At 46.8% G+C, this 20,613-nt stretch overlaps 1 protein-coding gene across 7 annotated transcripts; it reads right to left on the bottom strand.

Annotated features, from left to right (window-relative positions):
• Nucleotides 1–909: 909 nt before the first annotated feature.
• IMMT (inner membrane mitochondrial protein) lies at nucleotides 910–20,605 on the bottom strand. 7 transcript variants are annotated; one of them, XM_040556421.1, is made up of 15 exons: nucleotides 20,448–20,605; nucleotides 16,351–16,427; nucleotides 15,877–16,066; nucleotides 14,429–14,549; nucleotides 13,707–13,787; nucleotides 12,548–12,649; nucleotides 10,113–10,249; nucleotides 9,290–9,393; nucleotides 7,968–8,103; nucleotides 6,760–6,889; nucleotides 5,125–5,139; nucleotides 3,634–3,857; nucleotides 2,748–2,879; nucleotides 2,220–2,349; nucleotides 910–1,863 (listed from the first exon to the last, which is right to left on the bottom strand). In XM_040556421.1, the coding sequence occupies exons 1-15, from the start codon at nucleotides 20,490–20,492 to the stop codon at nucleotides 1,256–1,258; spliced, it is 2,232 nt and encodes a 743-aa protein (XP_040412355.1). In that variant the 5' UTR covers nucleotides 20,493–20,605; the 3' UTR covers nucleotides 910–1,255. The 7 variants fall into 7 exon arrangements, with proteins under 7 accessions (XP_040412355.1, XP_040412358.1, XP_040412361.1 ...); XM_040556424.1 differs by lacking the exon at nucleotides 20,448–20,605 and adding an exon at nucleotides 18,141–18,173; XM_040556427.1 differs by lacking the exon at nucleotides 20,448–20,605 and adding an exon at nucleotides 17,617–17,788.
• Nucleotides 20,606–20,613: the final 8 nt, after the last annotated feature.

A 20,613-nucleotide genomic window follows, 5' to 3' on the forward strand; every position in this document is an offset into this window, starting at 1 on the left:
GTGTTGCTGCACCTGTGCTCAGCTCATAGGGGAATGGTGGAAGGTTTTTCTGAGATAGTTTGTGAACTTGCAAAGCTCCTGACTGTGCTAAAACCCTGTCCTAGTGGAGGAGTTAACAGCTGACTGCCTGCCTTTGACCTTGGTGTGCCCAATGCTGCAGGGCAAGTCAGAGCTCAGTGCTGTGGGAGGCACTTGAGGGATAATCCAGTAACGAGCTTGGGACACAACAGCTGCTGCAGGCACAACTACAGCTTAAGGGCTAAAAGTAAGGTGCTGCTCACGTTCTAGTAAGATTTGCAGTAAAGCTGGTCAACAGCAGGGTTTGCTTCAGGAGGTGAACAGGCCTTGTGCCAGGAACGTGAACTTAGTGCCAGCGAAGGGAGAGAAGAGTGAAGACAAAGGACTTGCGGAGGTGTTTCACAGGGTAGCTCATGCTGTGCTTTAGCGTTCTAACACCTCAAAGTTGGAGCAGTGAGTAGAGAGAGCCCGGGTACTAAGCAGAATTTCATCTCTGTCTTCTCACTGAGGGTAAGAATTAAGGAGATGGTGAGAGAGGGGGAAGGAAGGAGCTTGTTCGTTTTATGGATTCTCGTGGTTGAACTGAAGTCTGGGCTTCTGGATAGGTGTACCCATCCTAAAGCTGCAGAAGAGCTCTAATAGGAAACACACAAGGTAGATATCCACCATACTACATGCTCTGACGCTTAATTTTTTGTCTGCTTAAACCTGTACTCGTAAATATTTTATTTACACCTGTACCAATCTGAATTGATCTCATCAGTGAATTCTTACTCCTTCAGAATAGTACAGAGGTTAAATTTTGCCCTTTCCTCAGGTCATGCAAAGAGGCTGTCCTTGCGTGGCTCAGCTGTGTTTGATATTAAATAGGAAACTGAAAAGCAGGAGGGAGGTGGTTGAAGTCTGGTTTTATTCAGCTGACAATGTGGCAAATCATCAGGAGGTTACAAACATAATTTTGGTTGGATCACGAGCCGGCTTGGTAAGACGTGGAAACAAAATTTTTACACAAACTGTAGAGAAGCTTCCTGAAGTTGGTTGTCATGATAACTCAACCCAATACAAGTACAACAGGTGGTAAAGTTAAATACAGTGCAAGGAAACAGGGCAGTACCCGTGCTTGGATTTCACGCCTCCAGCCCCCCGCCAGCTGCTCGGTTTGCAACCCTCAGGAGATCAGTGGATTTCCCTGCAGCACAAACAAGTGCCCAACTGCCTCCAAAGTGCCAATCCTAGCTCACTGCACCTGAGTTGTCCCTAACCCCACAGCGCTGGCGTATGCTGTCAGGATATCCACAATCTGTTTCGTTTCTAGGGTCATTCGAGCTTCGGTCAGCCAGTCGTGCGCCACTCTCCTGGACTCTCCCTTCAGCTGGTTGACAAACTTGGCTGCCAGCTCCAGGTCTCCGTGTTCGATGCAGTAGGAAGCGTACGACAGTAACTTAAACGTATCCAGGTCGTCGGGGCTGAGCTCGGCAGGCGGCTTCAGCTGCTGGGGGTGAAACACGAGAAGCGACTGCAGGTAAGAGAGGAAGTACTGGTACAAGCTGTTTCGTGTTTCATCGATCATAGCCACCCTTTTGGCCAGTTTCTGCACGGTGTAGAAGCGCGCTCGGAGGGCCTCCTCGCTGTACACTCCCCGTGTCAGGGACTCCTGGGGCAGAGCTGCCGTTAAGGCTTCTGTGAAGGCATTGTCGGAACAGCTGGCCTTGATGGCCTTCACGGCGCTCTCCAGGGGCTCTGTGGGGCTGTCCCCAGAGGCTGTTCTCATGCAGTACTTGAGTGCTTCCACAGAAAGCCACAGCTGGTGGGCCTTCCTGGCCTCCTCTTCTGCTACTGCATGGCCTGAAAAGTCAAGAAGGGGACACTCAGATGGGGTCAGACATACAGGAAAAGTAACACCGAAGCGTTTGAACACAAGCACCAAAAGCCATCCCTCTAACCCAGCCCTCCCCTTGCCCTGTGTGCTCACAGCAAGCCAGGTCCACGCTCCAGTGTCAGGTGGTCCCTGCACACAGAGCCCTAGGACAGCTTTTGGCAGAACCGGCTCTGGGCTTGTGCAGCTGGGAGGCGTTGAGTACTCGGCTGTAACAACCCACGGCCCACAAGCTACATCTAATCCTGTGTTTAGGTTTGGTAACAGGCCTGGGGGCTGTTGACTCTAGTCCTCAACAAGCTGCAATTTCAATGTCAGTGCTCACTCTCAACTGCTTGCTCAATTCCTTTCAGCCTGGCGTAGGCAGTGTTGATGTCCAAGGTGAAGTTGTCAAGCTGCTCCTGAGTAAGGCGTCTGAATTGCATTTCTTGTTCGCTGAGCTTCTCCGATAAGTTCTGAAATAGAAACATTTATCATCAGGCCAGTAACAACTGCTGAACTGTATTTAGCCTCTTTTTAAGAAATGCTGCTATAGATTTTTTTTCCTTGCTAGAGACCATCTATATAGTAAATACATTATACCAGTAAGAAGCCTTATTAGGGTGAGATTAAGTTTCTGCATTTGTAATTGTCACAAGTTTCTCACCTGAAGTAGAAGCCTGTAAGGCAAGTCAGAATAAGACCTCTGTGTTCAAGTACTTGTTCATCTATACAAGATGGGCAGGCTCCCCTCCCTAGCCCCCCGTCTGGAAGACGGTTCACAACTCTCACCCTGCAACGTTCATGCTTTGCAAGGCTTCAACAACAGCACTGAACCAAATCCACCCCATTCCTCGAGGCCTCTCCTCCTTACCTGCTCAAACTCCACCTTCAGCTCCTGTTCCTGGATCTTAAGAACGTCTCTCAGATGGTCGGTGTGGGCAGCAGCCTGCCGCCGCAGCTGGGTCCTCATTTCGCTCTCCATCACCTCTCGGACTTCTTCAACCTGCACACAAGCGAGCAGCTGCCATTACACCACCCCTTCCCACAGCCCGACACGCACCGTGACTGTCAGCCATCAGGGATCACGGGGAGTAGAACCACCTCACAATCCCCAGCCCCAATAACGGGTGTACACGCTGCTATCAAAATATTATACAAAAAAATACGGTAACACGACAGACTAAGTACTCTGGCACTTATAAATCAGCTTCCAAACAAAACATGCCTTCCCTTTTCCCTATATGCTGTAATACTCCTAAACAGTTTAATAAAACTGTAATACCCTTTCATTTTCCCTGATCTATGATAAAACATTTACCCACTGTGGAGTGCAAGCTAGCACAAGATGTATGGTGCAGGTTTAATTAGAAGCACCTGAAGCACTTTCTGGCTTAAAAAAATTATAAGGATTGTGCCATTTCCACTCTTCCACTAGATGCAAAGATGACAGTACAAAGATGACAGCTGTAAACTAATAGCAGTCACTGCAATGCTTTGAAGTAACAGGCTGTAGGTGAAACTCTTAGTAATGTGAAAAACAAAAGTAATTCCTTAATTTACTGTACAACACCACCCTTCTAAACTTGAAGTAGTTTTCCTGCTCAAAATCTCCTTTCCATGCTTAGCGCAGGCAGAGGGCCCCTAGCTGAAGTCTCCCATCACTCACAACACCCTAGTTGCCCTCCTGTGTGCTTTCTCTAGCTCTTCTACATTCTTTTTGCACTGGAGATTGAAAGGTGTGGGTTACGCCCCTTTACCTTCTTCTCCTGTTCGATCTCGATCTCACTTTTGTGATGCTCCAGCGCTTTGGCCACAGCTGCCTCAAGTGCCTTTTTGTCTTCAAGTTTCTGCTTCTCCAGGGCCAGCTCGATGTGCTGCTGTTCCCTCACCCGCTGCTCGGCCAGCTCCTTGTTCAGCTGGTCAATGCGCCGATGGGCGTGTGCGATGAGAGAATTCAGGTCATCTGTCGATAGCTGCCCAGCTGAAGAAAACACGGGGCATGAGGCAGGGCGGTGAGGAACTGCCACCGCAGCGCTTTCCCACCTAAGGCCCCACGCGTGGTTTATGGAAAATGGGAGCACATTTTATGAGAAGTTTCTGAGCACTTCAAGCCCTTGACCGGTGCTAATGCCCAGCCAATGTTCCTTTCTGAACCAAACCAAACGCAAGCAGGAGAGAAACGACCTTCATTTCTTTGAAATTATTCACACCTATGATTTACACTCCTGTAATTACAGTTATAGGAGACTGTCGACAACTCTGTCCCTTTCTCGGTCTTTACACCGCCGTGCGTTTCCCTCTGACAGCACACAGAGCAGCAGGATACGTAAAAGCCCCATGCTGACTGATACAGCTAGCTGGCTACAAGCTCACAGAAATGGGATCCTGTGAACATCTGAAGGCACGGTGAGAGACAAAACAAGGTTGGTTCTCTCTTGAACAGTCCTCCAGGTCAGCTGTTCACAATCAGATTTGTTATCCAAATTTGTATCTTTCAGGTTTGGCTATTCGAAGAGCAGTAGTGCTCGTAACTAGATGTGGATCTGCGAGGAAGTTTGATACTTTTCTTCTAGGAAAGCCAGCAGCACTAAGGAGCTCAGCCGCTGAAATTACTGCTATCATAAAACAGAGCTGGGCTTTACTGCACTTGAGCTTTAAATTAGGTTTCTTTCCAAAGGAAAATAAAATCATCCTCAGAATCAAAGAGTTAATCAATCATGATTAAATTCAAATTAAACTAATCCTTTTTTGGTGACCCAGCTCAGAGTGTCCCTACGCGGCTTTTCAAGCATACGAAGTACCTGGGCATTTGAGCAGTATCACCAGGAGCTGGGGCATCCAGCACCTCACGCAAGCCAGGAGCACTGCAAGCTGGGCCTACTTGAGGAAAAACCCTGTCACGCAGCTTAATTAGAATTGATCTAAGTTTCTATTTCTCATTGGAATCTCAGCAGCAGCTACGGAACAGCTTAAATTCTCAATGAAAAAGCAAGCTTGGTTTTCAGAAGCCAACAATCCCACTCCCCTGGCAAGCGAGCGCTGTTAGACAAAGTTTGTGGTTTAAGCAGCACATGCAAAACTGGTGGAAAGGATCCCAAAGCATAACTCAGTCAGGAATGTTTTAGGAATGCAACATTTCACCTCTTTGTTGGTACTGCATGTAATTTACAGCGGTGCACCACACATAAAAAAGGACAAAGAGAAAAGAGATGACGTTCACAAGACCGAAAAAAGTTAGAGGAACTCACCTAAATCAGTTATCTCTGCAAACGGAAAGAGGAGAGGTTGGAAAAGTTAACACACATTCACTACTGCAAGTCAGTCATGCAAAAGAAAAATTGAAAATAGCTTCTTATCTAGAGCACCTTAGTCTTGAGTTCAAGTCTTCAGGAATGTAAGAAGAACAGCACGCTGATGATAGAAGTCTCTCCACATTACAAGCAAGATGTAGCCCGAAACATCCCGGTCACTACACCCACCTTTGGAAACCCCCAGGTTAACCTTTAAGTTTAGTCAAAGCAGGGAATATGAACTGGGAGTAGAGAAGTGCAACAGGACACCGAAAGTTTTAGTCTGATGTTTCCAGGTTCTTAGAAGCAGTTGGTAAGAACCAAATTCCCAAGCAGCAATGAGTCGCTAAAAAGTCAGTCCCGTATACTTCAGTGGGTCCCATCAGCATGACACTGAATGCTTGGAAGCTACCAGGAGATTCCCTCGCCTCCCACCAAAGTGCAGTGATCACAAAACCAGGACGTTCACCCTTCAGCCTGCATTAGGAATGGCAGCTCCACTCCAGGGTGCCAAATGAAGTTTTCTTCAGAACTAATACCCCAGAAGACTGCACACGTAAGACAGCACAGCAAACTGCAAACAGGTCATTAATCTAAAAATGTTTTCCCAACTTTAAAAAACAAACAAAACAAAAGGACCTTTCCAGAGATTGTTTGTAAAATCATCTGTATTATAACTAGAGGGAAACGTACTATAACTCAGACACGGTCCTTCTAAACACTGCGACTAGAAACACAAGATCATTTAGTACATTTTCTGTTAAAACACTGTGGTACATGAACCTTCCAACAACTCGAAGTAATACACTTATCCCTCTAGGAAGAGAGAGATTCTAACTACGCTTTTGAATCACATTTCTCATTTCTCCTTTTTCTGCTATAAGGAAAGCCGAAAAGAGCTCAAGTTGAAAAAACCCAAGCACCTCAAAAATATGAGTGCGTGAGATGTCAGATCTCAGGCAAAGAACTGTAGGAGTAGTAGCTTCAAGATCAGTTCCTGTGTCATTTTAATTTAAAAGTAACATCCTGGGGTATGTAGGGTATGTAAAGAGCAGTCAATCTCTTTCATTTTATCGTTTCAGTGATGACCTAGAAAAACTCAGGGAGCTCTTCACTCCTCTGTTACAACAGTCTACGAGAATACCTCTAACGACAGAATCAACCAGAGAAATACTTGATCAGCGAGTAACACACATTTGATCCAAATCTGGAGTGACCGGGACTGTTTCTCAAATCAAGCAGAGCATGTGAAAGGCCGTGCTGACTTCACTGTGTGTGTAGGTATTGCCTTCCTTCTCACAACAGTATAACTGATAGAATATAGTGCATGGATTACAAAACCAAACCAAGAAAACACCCCACCTAACTTTGAAAAAAACCACACCAAATCAGCACTCCGTGTCGTGCAGGAGCCATAAGGCACCGGTGCACTAACACCTGCTTTAGCCTACTACTTCTAACTGTGAGCTCATTGTCACTTCAACCAAACGAGGGGAAAAAGGACACTGAACGCTCAGTCCAGCAGGCAGAACTACAGAAGCACTACAAGGTCAGGGTAACCAGCCAGGAGTACCGCCGCAGTGCCAGACTTACTCAGCCCCTTCCAGCCGGGCTGGACGTCCGGAGTGATGCTGTCGAGTTCTCGCTGAAACTCCTCTCGAGCTGTAGCCACAAGCTCGTGATACTGAGCTACTATCTTGGCCTCGGACTGCGCTGCCTGAACCTGTAACAAACAAAATGAATTAGTTTTATTTTTCAAGGCGAATTATCAAAAACAGAGACACATGTAATTTAAGACAAGGCCTTGTGTTAGTGGCAGAGATCTTTATCCTCCAGCCCAACTAAAACAAACACGCCTGGGGAAAAGAAAAACCAGCCTGTGCTATCAAACCTCTTGTGTACAATCATTATTTGCTTCAGCTACACAACTCCATTTCCTCTCACACGCACACTAACACCACAGCCTGTAGCCTAGACAGGATCAAAGCAGCATCTTAAATACTGAATTTATCATTAAAGATGTCCAGCTCTTTTCCTCCGTTACTGAACGCTTGTTGCCTGCAGCTATTGTACAGGCCTAGCAAGTTAGTCCTAAGAGAGCTGCCCTCCTCTCACTAATTCCTGATGCTCCCACTATTAAGGTAAATTCACCACTGAAATTACACCTGGGGGATGGAATTGGAATTTGTCTCCTTTTGCAGGAACTGGCCTGCAAAGGGAGCCAAATTTCACCTTCACTTTTCTTCCCGTCTTCCTAGTTGTAAAGTAATTTCCCCACAACGCCATTAGCACACATTGTTCCTACTCCTCCCCAACCCCGTGATTACAGAGGTGTGTCTTATATCAGAACTTCCAAAGTTTCCTTTCAAGGTTAAAAAGCAGCACTCAGTGACTCCTAAGTCTCTTGTGCCCTGCCAAAAAGGAGCCACCACTATCAGAACATGAAAACGCTGTGTGGAAGGCATGCCACATCAAACCACACATATAATGTTTTGTCTGAATCTTTCAGGTTCCACTTAACATCAGACAGGAAGAACTACTTGTTGCCCAAAGAAAGCACGGCACCGATCAAGCTGTCTGGAGACTTTCAGGACAGAGACCAGGTTTTTCTCAAAAAGTTCTTGTCAGGACTATTCACTGGTAGTATAATCAGTTCAAGGACTGACCATAGCTAAAAAAAGCCAGAATTCAAACTAAAAGTATTTAATCTACTACAGAGGACTTTGGAAAGGGAATTCTGCACAAGCTGCCAAGTAGTTGTTATTCTAATGATGATTAAAAACAGCGTGTGGAAGCATTACCTTTTTCACTACGTTGTCCAAGTCGACGATCATATGATGAAGATTTTCTTCTGCAGCAACAATGTGAGATTTGGCTCCTGCGATCTGAGACTTCTTGGCGTTCTCAATTACACCTTTTGTCTTCTCTAACTCTTCTCTGAAAAGAGAAGCAGCTGCTAATTACAACACCTGCAGGTCTTACAACATAACCCCAGAGAAAAGTTTACTTGACACCGTCCGTCTTTATAGGAAGAACCACCTGATAACTCTCATGTTTCCCATGTACCAGTTCTATGGCAAAAATGCTGAGATTAAAGATTTTTTTCTGCAGCCTGACGCCTAGAGATGTCACTGACTCCATTCCACGTAAAATGAGAATTACCTATGGTATAATTACAACTTGGGACTCAAGACATAGCTGGAGAGGGAAGATGAATGAAAGCTCACCGACAGTAATTAGCAAAGCTAAGTTAGTATTAGAAGGCAGACATTTCCAGCACACAGAAGAGTATCAAAGAAACATTTTTAATATAGATGGCTTATTCTTGCAGAAGTGTTTTAGACATGGTGACTGGTAGAGATAAATGAGGGTGGAGAAAATTTATAGAGCTCTGTAAAAGATTTTTTAATTTTTTTTTTTTGAGAACCATTTTTCTCTAGGAAATCAAGGAACAAGTGTCCTTTTTGCAAATCCATTCAAACCAACAGAGATTTCTAATAAACTCTCTGGAGCAAGGAACAAGCTTTTTAAAATAAGTAACTCATTGAAAGTGGAGGCATCCAGTAGAGAGACAGAGAATGAAAGCTAGCAATAACCTTTGAACATCTGCAGTTTTGGTTAGCAATAACCTTGGAGCACATCTGGGGTTTTGGCTAGCCTGGTTTTACTCTTTGCAACCCTCAGTTACTCCTCCTACCCGTTTCCAGTCAGCACAGCAACTTCCAAGGTAAGAAGAGTTTGTAACTTAACAACTGTGCAACTTCAAGGACGTTCCCCTCTTCCTCCCATTGCCCCCTCAGCCTCAGAAGCATTAAAGAGCTTTCAAACTTATTTCTACCCTCATTACCAAAACAACTTGGAGATATCTTTGTCCATCAGCTTACTTTTGCTGTTACAATCATTAGGTAATGAGCCTGCACACCAGACTTAGTGCACACCACTGCAATTTATTCAGAACCTGACATTATGAGCAGGCTCCGCTTTAGAATTCTAAGTTTTCACTAACCACACATCTAAGAAAAATCTAGCCTTACAGACTGTCCCAAAACTCATCCAATGCCTGCCAGCCCTCATGGGTGGCGTTACCTTTCCACTCCGTAAGTCTTAGAACCAGGCAACGTACTTGGCTTTCAGAAGGGCATCAGCGGCTTCATCCACTGCTCTCCTCCGATCTTTCAGTGCTTCCTCCAGAGTGCGCCACTGAGCGGATTTTTTCTCCCCAGCAGTCTAAGAAGTATAGATTTTTCATTAGGGTTATCACAATCGCTACAATAAAGTTACCCAGGAAATAACAGCCTGTAAAGATTCAGAGTTTGCTACACTCCTTTCTCTATGGCTGACCAACATGCTTTTGTTTTACCAACAACATAGCTGGAAGCTTTAAGAATTTCTTCCTTTCAGTGTTTTATGTTGTTTTGTTTGATCCTTAACATTTTATTTCACCTGAGCAACAGGTACTTGTACACACAGCAGGGCACATGCGAGGATCACTGTATGGTGCCACAACATTTTGGGGCAAATCTCTGTATGTATTACACTTAAAAGCAATTTTAAAGTAATACAGGACGTTTAAGTATCAAGTTAAAGAACAAATTCTTAAGGCATTTGTTTTACTCAGCGCAAAATTAAGTTTAGTTGTCTGTATGCCCCTGTTCATTTGATTAACCACTCAGTACTCAGTTATACCCTCTGCATTACCTGTGAAGACTAGCAGCATAACTTGAACTACTCGCATAACTACTCACAAAAAGGGAATAAATGAATTGGAGGGAAAAAAAAGTCAAAAGCAGAAGCATTTTATTATTAAATTACACATTTCAGAAGTGGAAAGATTAGTTAAAACTGTGATAAACATTAAGACAGTGCATGGAAAGCTTCCAACTTTAATTGTGAGATGGCAAGTTTCGCTGAACAGAATATACAAAGTCCCCGTTTGTCCAATTTACCTCAGAATTGTCCATTGCCTCCTTCAGTATTTGTAAGTGGGCATTCACTGCTTGCACAGCAGATTCCTGTGCCGTAATCGCCTGGAGAGTTACACGAGCTGTAGAGCTCAGGGCTCCTTCTAATGTTGCTGCAAGGGCTGGAAAAAAAAAGAATTAACTGAATTGAACTCTAATTAGTAAAGTGACACATTACATCCTCTGCATCTCCTCAAATATCTCCTTACATTATTTTCTGTGACCCAAAAGAGTTGGTCAGTTTGGAAAATACACTGCAGCCTATGGAAGAAGAAATGCCATCAGAACACATTCCTAATTCAGAAAATGAGTGCTAAGATGCAAGCCTGCACTTAGAGCAGTAGGACTACTCAGTGGATGCCATGCGTTTGCAGAGGGGTGCATTTAGTCCAGAAGACGTTTTCCATCTTTACTTTCTGCAGTGGTTATCAAGAGGAAACAAGAAAATATTCCTGTCTTCCCCAGGACAGATATATTCGAGCCACAAAGTTATTCTTCCCAGCCCAGAAGGTGATGGAGGCAACTATCTGCTCCTGTCGGGATACAAGCCCAGATGACCTACCAATTATTCAAGCAGGAACCAAATTAGCATAGTTAAACAGAGCAAAGTCTGTCTTACTGGAGCCAGCTATTTATCTCTAAGTAGCGGGACAGGTAAATCCACCTTCCCAGTAAATTCTCCTCTGGACTTTTTCTGGGTAAGACCTCAACTTCCTCACTTGCAAAGGAGTCCTTGTATGAAGCAGACAAATAACGCCTAACCTCTCCTTCCTGTTCAATGTTGCTGGGGCTCAGAGCACCACAGCTCTGAACAGAAACAAGCAGCAGCAAACCACAACAAACAAGTCTACTGTGATTTAAAAATCTCATCACTCGTGCACCAACAGGCCAAGCCCAGGCTCTGGGGGAGGTACAAACCACTCAGAGAAAGTAAGTGGGGCCAACAAACGTGCCAACGCCGCGCACAGATGCAGGGTTCTGGATGGGTCGGATTGGATACAGCGTTCAGCATCCTTGTAGTCGATGTCTCTAGCCTACCAATTCCCCAAAAACTCCTTCAGAGAAGGCCTGCAGAGCCTCCGCGCCCACCCGTCCTTGCATTTCCCCCAAGTCAGAACTAGTCCTGCAACACCCACCCGTTTCTCCCAGAGACTGGTCTCCCCGTCATCCTGGTCAATGCTGCCTGAAGGACAGCGCAGAAACCTCCCAACACCGCAAGCAGCCTGCAGTCGGAGCTGGGTTTGGTTTCAGAAGGTAGCTGGCCACAGCCTGCCAAGCCTTACCAGAGAGCAAAACACCACCTGCCAAGAAACATTTCTCCGTTTTTCTGGCTTCCTCTGAGGCAAATCAGGAAAGGACCCAAAACTCCCGATTTAAACAATTGTGACCAAACAACAGCCCAAAGGTATTTAAAATCTAATAAACCATGTAGACATTGAACAAACCACATGGCGGGGTGGCCTGGATGCAAAGCTAATTTATTTGAGCAAGATGCGCAAGGAGGATGTCAGTTTTGGGGACGCTGAAAAGCCAAACAACTTCTTCACAAAGCAGCTACTCCCGGTGCACCTGGATTGATAGAAGTGTTGCTTCGAAGCCACACAAGGAATTGTTACAGATCCCAATCCTGAACCTACAAGCAACTCTTCGTGGTGCCTTGACGTAGCGTTCCTGCATCACTACAGAACGAGCCTAGGTAGCAGCTCTGTAGACAAGGACCTGTGGATCCCAGCAGTGACACCTGACTGCACTGGGCTGCATCAAACAACAGGTCATGACACAGATCAAACGAAGGAACGATCTCCCTCTAGCCGGCATTTACAAGACCACATGTGGAATACTGCATCCATTCCTGAGATCTTCACCATAAACAAGATGCAAACAAACTGGGACACAACAGCGGAGAACCACTAGGATGGTTAGGGGACTGGAGGTCTTATTCTAGCCTGAAGAAGAGAAGTCTAAGGGGAAACCAGAGAGATTACAGAAAAAAAATGAACCAGACTTCTCTGAAGTGCCCACAGAAAGGGCAAGAGGCAGTAATTAAAGTAGAAACAACAGAAAATAATTTTATGTAACAAGCTCTCCACCACAGAAGTCCTAGCAAAGATATTCAGAGAGGTGGGACAATCTCTCTCTATCCTTGGAGAGTTTCAAAACTCCAGGGGAGACGGCCCTGAGCAGCCTGCCCGAGCTCTCCAAGCTGAGGCTCGGACCAGAGAGCTCAGAGGTTTGTTCCACCCCATTTTTTTTCGTCCTTCTCTGACCATCAGTCATTTGTGAGTGGGTGGAGTGTTCTTCACCAGCACTCATTCTCTGCCAGCACGACACGGGTAAAAGACAGCTGCATAAGCCAACAGAGTCCAACGATTCTTTTGTCACGTACAACATGCACAGGAAAACTGATGGTAAGGACTTACCCGATATCTTCTCTTGTTCCTCCTTGTCTTGCTGGGCAAGGCGGGCTGCAACTTCTTCTGGTGAGCGTTCTTTTATAGCATGGGAAACTTCGTGTTCTTTATCTACAAAAGCAGAGAGTAAAACTGTTTCAGTGGAGAGCCCAAATTACTATTTGGATTACTTGTAGGGAAGTAACTTTCTTTTCAAAATCGATTTGCAGAGTTAGTATCATTTTATAAATCTGACTTCTGCATGAAGCTATGCCAAAACCGCATCAAGCTTTTTTATTATACTCATAATTGCGAAGGACTGTCACAAAGCTTCTTAAAATTAAAGACAATAGCATGGATACCTCACATGCATCTGTAGATTTTACGTTGCCTAGTTACAAAGATACACAAAATTCAAAGGCAAAGCAAGAATTAAAAAATGTATGGAGCCAAGTTTAAGTTTTCAGTAAATCTCTCTCCACTTTTTTTTCAGTTCCCCTTTGGCATGCTTGGAGAGTTCAGCCGATGTAAAGAAGGTGAGTCAAGATAATACTCTATGCCTTAGCCTAAGGCTGCTTAAAATGTTGTTACTCTCCAAAACAGGGAATTAACATCGAGCTAATTCTCTCTAAGGCTGCCCATAAACTGAGGAGAGAACCCAGATCTCAGACTCATGCTGCATCTAAAAAAAATAATGAGGTTACCTTTTAATAATGTTGATGCTAACTGAAGAATATATTCACTTCTTGCTCGCATAAACTTATAAAATGGGCATGTTAATAGGGGAAGAAATTAATATACTCTCATCTGAAATAGCCCATCAGCGAGAAACTAGTGTTTCCTGTTCAGTTAAGCAGTAAATGAAGTTGCTTCACTTGGCCCTGCACAGGCAAGCTTTTCTGAACCACAGTCAGAAAGCCACAAGCAGCAGAGGCAAACTGGACCGTGCACGTTCCAGTTCAGCATGAAGGCAGGCTTTCCTCCTACATCCACCCCTGTGCCTGCCCCAGCTATCTATCTCAGCGTCTCAGCATGCTAAAAACCTGTTAACATGATGCAAGTTCTTTCATCTGCAAAAGGCACAGAAAATAGTGCCTTTAAAATGACAAATACCAACACAGAAATAATTTATGCACTTAAAGATGTAGGATTTGGGCTCTCTTTATTGTGTTCATATGCTCTTTTTCACCTTCTTCAGGCTGTATCCCCGGAGCTGGCACCGACACGGCTACACCTGTTGCAGAGATGATCTGTGCCGCAGCTGTGCCTGCTGTTAAGTACAGTTACAGAACTTACAGTTACAGTTAGCATGCACATGCTCAACGTCAGCAGGGAGATAAAGACTTTCTTTTTTCCTCTGTTAAATCATTAGTTGGACATTCGCATTACTTTATCCACAAAAAAGGGAATTTCCCGGACAGACAGCACTCAGTATTCCACACATACACATGCACACAGAACTTCACTCGATGCAGCAGATGAAGGAACAAAGATGCCAACTGCTCCTCTCTAAACCGATTCCATTTGATCTGGCTTTAAAAGCAGCCCAGCAGTTATCCTAAGTGAAGTTTCTTGCATTTGCTTAAGAAAAAGAGAGAAATCCTCTCCAAGTCAAGCACCCAAAGTGTTCTTCCTGATGAGTCTCACATCCAAAACTATGCAGGACAGTCATTATTTGTATTACATTCCAAATATTCTAGCGTAAATAAACTTCATAAAAACTAAGCAAAAATAATTTAAGCCTTTTTAGACAAATATTCTTATGGCTGAGAAGAAAATATTAATTTGAAGAAACTCTAATATACTCATCTTCAACCACTCCCAAAGACTATTTTAATCTACTATGGGATGTACAGAACAAGAGAACACGAGCTCTTTTGTTTCCCTCTGCATGACATTGTGTAAGGTTACCTTCTTTTTCCTCTGCAGGAGGAACAGCTTCTGGTTTGCTTATGGGGGATTTGGTAACTGGCTGCTTAGATTCTTTCATTACTTCTGCTACAGAAGAGATCTTCAGGGGACCTTGCTGTATCTTGAAAAGCAAAAATAAGAAATATCACCAGTTTTCAAAGAGCCTGCGTGTCACCAATCCCATTAAAACACAGAAGAGCATTTCCACGTCTAGACAACCGAATCATAAATCTAAACTTCAAACTACAGCATGAAAATAGCAGCAAGGCCATGTAATTGCTTGCCTTAATTTTTAATTTAGGAGGAATCTTTACAGAACACAGAGTAATGGCCAAAGATGCCACAGGGATGGTGTGGGTTTGACAGGATGACCTCACTGACTGCTCTTTGAAAGGGCTCGGATGCTGGTTTTCAGGACAGATGAGCACTAACTCGAGTGTAAATTACTGCAAGGATTTATGATACTAATTCTTTAATATCCAACATGTAAAGCCACAAGGTAATAATAAAAACATCTGAGTTGGAGCCATAGCTAGGCAGATGATGATTTTAGTCTCTGACCAGTCTGTTTTGTGCAAGAGCTACTCAGTGCTTGGGAGGCAGCAAGAGCTTATCACAAGTGCCTGCAGCTGAAAGCAGAAGAGAGACAGTTCTGGTTAACTCACGTGCTATTTGTTAAAGACAGCTTTCTTAAATCAAAAATATTTTGGGTTTCTCGAAGGTCAAAAAACTTCTGATAGCTCCGAAAAGCCACGGCCAGAGAAGCCTTTCAGCATTCTTGTTTAAGCAGGGAGCGTTTTCTTTCAGATGCACTAACAAACTTCCAGATTCGATTTCCAGTGCGGTGCTGAAGGCAGTATCAGGTTTTCCTTTCTGCAGGGTCACATCACTAAGGTTTCATACTCATGCACGACTCTGCACTGTTCAAAGCTTTATTGATCCAACAAGTTCTCACATCTCTTTAAAGTAAGTTCAGCTTAGATCAGAAGTTTTCTAACCCTGCAGTCTCACTAACTACACTAAACCTCCAGCCACGGTAAAATTAGTTAAATTCCAGTGTCACCTACACCTGTCCCCCCGCTTTACCTATAAGCAAACCAGCTGTTTGGTTAGGAGCCTACTAGATTGTTTTTTATTGTAAATAACAGTTTTACAAGCCACAGACAACAATCACAAGATGCTAATGGGAAATGGACAAGCAGCACTGTTATTAAGCACTAAACAGTGCTTCTATTAATCAGGCAACTCATAAGAAAAGAGGAGTTTGAAACAGGAAAGGATCTACAGTGTCCTTCGGTGTCTTTTCAAAGAGCAAAAGACTCCAACAAAAATGCTGAGCTCGTAATTCTTAAACGATGCACAACAAAACTTACTGGAATTTGAAAGCTAAGAGCAGGCGCTCTCTCTGAAAAAGGAAGAATGAAGCGTGCCGTGGGGGAAACACTTACCGGTTTCTTTGGCATCGGTGCACTGTAAGGTGCGGGACCAAGTGCCATCTCAAAGAGTTTATCAGAGTAGGGGATGGCTTTCTCTACGTTCTCCCGGAACTGCGTGTCATAGCTGGCGTACAGGACAGTTCCCCCTACTCCTCCACCCACAAACAAGACACTGGCACCAATAATTTTGCCTACAGAAACACTGTTGGGGGCGAAAGAGTGAAAATGATGTAAATCGCATCACAGCTTGGTTCAAGGTGACCACCCCCAACCTCCCTTCTCAACAGCACTCACCTCGGTAAGATTCATTTAGATCCGAGTGAATCAAGCAAGGAACGCAAGGAACCAGGAGAATAAAAGCTACTAACCGAAGAAATCCCACCCCCACCATCAGTTTGCTCTCACATGAACCTCAGGAGCACGTTCACCCTCGGCAGAAGGAACAGGAGACAGGAGCCCACCCCCCCCCCACATCCTTCTACGCACCCCGACTCTCCCGACGCGGTCGCATATCCACGGCTCACTCGGGACGGACGCAGCGATGCTCTCCCACACCGGCAACTCTGTAAGGGGTGGAGGAGAGAAGAGTTAGCGGGCACCCCGAAGCGCCTCCTCACCTCGACTCACGTTTCAGGTCAGCTTGTTCCACCGCCACGTCTCACGCGGGCTCCAAAGGCAGGCAGCAGCCAGCACAAGGGCAGCGATGTTGGAGTTTTGTTTCCCCCCAGACAACAGACTTTTCGCAAGAGCAGCTCAAGGGCATCTTAAGAAATAATTAGTCATTTTGAAAAGCAAGCGAAAAACATCCCAAGATATTTCTGCTGCTGTTTTCCCTATTCGTGTTCCCTTCCTCCCGTCCGTGTGGCACAACTGGATCAGTTTGGGTTTTCTTCAGCAGCCTCACGAGCTACCACAGCTCAGCTGTGACTGCAAAACACCAGAGCTGCTTAAACACTTACACCTTGCTTTGAAGGCGCAATTTCTTCTTCAGCTCCCACACCAAGACTTTCTCTAAAAGATCTACAAACACACCTCCATCAAAACAGAGATGGGATTATAATATAAATGAAGTTACTGTATGAGGGGCGATACATCACCACATTCTACTTAACACAAATAACACGACCCAAGATGTTTATCTCCTGTTTTAGCCCAAAAAGCAGATTTACCAGAAAGACTGCTTAAGATACTCTAATCCTGAGAATAAGGAGAAGCACTGCCCCCTCCGTTTTTCTTTTTCCACACGTGAGTTGCTAAAAGAGGAACACAGGGCTCAAGGGAGATCCGTGCACGAGTCACAAAAGGATCGCTTCCCACAGCTGCGGTACTTTGGGCAACTAGAAAGTCACAAAATAAAAATAAAAGTCAGTGAACAAGAATCAGGGAATGCTTCACCAAACCCTGACCCAAGAAGAAAGCCTTCTCTATTTCCTTCTGCGTAGGGCAACACGTAACAAGCACGCGTCTTGGGGGTCAGGTCCCATCCTTATCCGACACCGCAGAGGAAAGGCAGGCACGCTGAACTCCTATTTTTTTCCAGAAAGTCAGCCAAAACTCTCTGATTAGTAACACGAGGGCGTGGACGGTGAGAGGAAACCAGCATTTCTTACCCCGAGTCCTTCACAAGCCTTAGCTGATCTTCTCATTTACAACAGAGCAATGGAGACAACAATGTTTTCTGGGCTGGTTTTCTGGCTGAATTTCCACTCCCTTCCAAAACTCTGGGTCTGCGGCGCCGTGACCAGCACTCACCTGGAAATGAGCCTTCGCCCAGAGCCTCCTCGTCAAGCTTCTTCACAGAGCAGCAAGATAAGAGCGAGCCAAACGGAGGCCACGGGAGCAGCAAACTACAACCTTTAACTGACGGTATTTTATAAGCAGCAACCCACTCTCGTTTTCTTCCCTCTCACCAAAATACACTATTCCCTCCAAAAAAAACAACGGCAATTTTTAAAGCTGCATTGCTTGCCTTTTGCCACTGAAAATCTTGCTTAAATCCACTACATCGCCCTAATTTGAAAAATTAGGAGGAGTTTCTCATCTCCCCATTGAATCATTAGCAGGTGTTTATTACCAATAAAAAATCCCCTCAGCAGGGAACCCAGCAGGCAGCACAGACCCCTGCAGCAGGGCACTGAGAGCAGCTGCGGCTATTTCCTCCCCCTCCAGCACTCCCACGTGCTGTTTCCTTCACCTAACTCCTTTAATACTCATTATTTCACATTTGTTATCTACTACTAAGTCACTACAAGACCACTTTGCAGGGCACTTCGTACCTTCAGTGCAGGCAGCATACGGAACCCCAGTGAGTCCAGCGTTTGGGGTTACCCACAGCAGGCTGTCTCCCCGGCAAGGTGCTCGGGGCAGGCAGGGCGCAGCAGGACTTCGTTAGAGAAACCACCCCTGCCTTGAACATAGACTTTAGGCACAAGTTCAAATACCCAGACAGAGCTCAAGGGCACGCCACCCTCCGCATTCATTCAGTCCCAGCTAAAGCTGTCCTCGTTCTCCACACTGCATCTGCGCAGAAGGCAGCCCGCAGGGCACAACGTGGGATTTGTGTGCTTAAATAAGAGCAAAAGAGAAACTTCAGGGGAAGTCGGTCCACGTAATGAGAGAGGTTACGTGCAACAAGGGCATCTGACCGCAGAACTGAACTTCAGCCCCCATCATGAAATCGTGCCATCGGGGAAAATAACCCAAGGCTGCAGCTCCGACAGGAGCACGGCGGGGTGGGTGCAGCGAGGATGCCTTTCCCCAAAAGCAACACAACACGAGCCAGCCACAGGGAGCACCCTGCTATCACCCCGCTGGTGCCCACCCCAGGCCCCACAGCACCAGCATCTGCTCGGCCACACGGCGTTACTCCTGCCAACAGTTCTCCCTCCTTGTGAGAAATTCCTTAACATCACCTCACATCAGGCTAGAGGCCACGATTCTGCATCTCCTGCAAAACCAGCGCTGTAACACATTTGTTTCTCACATCCAGTTTCTTTTTTTGCCAACCAAAAGGGACAGGTTTTTGCTGCAGAAACCCCAGGGGACCAGCAGCTGCCTGTACACGTACGTGTAACGGAGTGCTGAGAGCTTCCCCACCAGGTGAACGCTCAGGTGATCCCACTTGCCTGCAAACACACTTCTGCTGTTCAAACTAAGTCTCCTTTGTCAAGCAATCAAGAAACATGATTAGAAATGAAGAAAAAAAGTCATTTTTTAAAGTAAGGAAACAAATTGCAAGGGTACAGATAAAAAAGCTCCACTGAATGCTCTGGCATCTCCCTGTCCGCAGCTCTTCCATCAAACTTTTATAGACGGAAGGCACGCTTCCAAACTCCAGAGCACAACAGCCGATTCTCCAGAGCTGCACAGTCATTCTAGATGTACTCTTACAGGCTGAACACGTGCACAGGGATGTAAGAGGCAAACATCTGTGACAGCCTGCTTTCTGTCTTCTCATCTCCTGGCTCAAACCTTCCCCAGGCCCTCGCTTCAGCGAGCATCGGATGACCTGGGCACAACTCTCCCGGCCTTATAAAGCTGCAAGAGGAAACACCGGCTGCTGGGGTGGGAGAGGCTGTAAAGGGTCACACTTCATCCACAGAGCGCGTGGATAGCAAGAGTAACGAAACTGGAATAGAGTAGAATATAAAAGCGGTTTGACCTTTTTAATTGTGTGTGTTACTGTTAGGCAGATCCCTGAAATAGAAGCTGGGCCCTCTGTGGAGGTGTTAGCCTCGTCTACGAGCCCTTGTATCTTCCAGAAGCGAGTGGCTGCTTTAAAAAGGCTTCGTACCCCACAACCACGTGGAGAGAGCGTCGTGAGGACAGGGAACGGCCCGGAAGACAAGCGCACAGGGGGGAATTTTTCACCCTGGCATCCCTCCTGCTCCTTTTTTTTGCGTTGTACCCACGGGCACCGCATACGAGGGGGGATGGCAGCGACTGTGGGCACCCCTCAGACCCCTCACACCCCCTCAGACTCCTCACGACCCTCCCCAGGCCCCTCACGCCCCCCTTAGGTCTCCTCACGACCCCCTCAGGCAGCCGGCTGCCAGGCGCCCCGGCCCAAGGTCACGTCCTTCCCCGCCGCCCCACGGGCCCGGCCCCCCGCCGCCAGCCCCCCCACGTGCCCCGGCCGGGCCCCGCCGGTGTCGGCCGCCCCCCAGCGCGGCCCCGGCCCCCCTCAGGGACCCCCCTTCAAGAAGCCACCGCAGGCCTCGCATCCAACGGACTACAACACCCAGCATGCAGCGCGGCGCCCGTCAGCTCCCCGCTACGCCCGGTAGGAGACGGGCGGAGAACTACAAGGCCCGGCATGCCCCGCGCGCCCGGCTCCGCTCAGCGCCAAGCAGAGGCCGCGCGCCGCGCGCCGGGATTTGTAGTGCGCCCCATCAACGCGCCCGCCCCCCGAGCCGCCTCATTGGCTCCCGCGGCTGTCCCTCAGCAGCCCGGCAGCCAATGGCGGCCCGCGCGCGCGGAGTCATTGCGAGACGACGGAGCGGCGCTCAGAGGACGCGCCGCGCCTCGGCCCCGCGGCGGGCGGCCCGGGACTCCCCCGCCTCGCCGCGCTCCCCCCCGCTCACCTGCGCGGCCACCGCGCCGCCCGCCCGCCGCCACGCCCGCAGCATCGCCCCGTGTGCGCCTCCGCCGCCGGCACCGCCCGCCTCCGCCCCTCACCGCCAGGAACCGGGCAGCGCGCATGCGCGGGGGGGGGGGCGGGCAGAGCGGGAAGAGAGTGACGGGCAGCGT

Source organism: Cygnus olor, chromosome 4, assembly GCF_009769625.2.
Source record: "Cygnus olor isolate bCygOlo1 chromosome 4, bCygOlo1.pri.v2, whole genome shotgun sequence".
In the NCBI taxonomy this organism is placed as follows: domain Eukaryota; kingdom Metazoa; phylum Chordata; class Aves; order Anseriformes; family Anatidae; genus Cygnus; species Cygnus olor.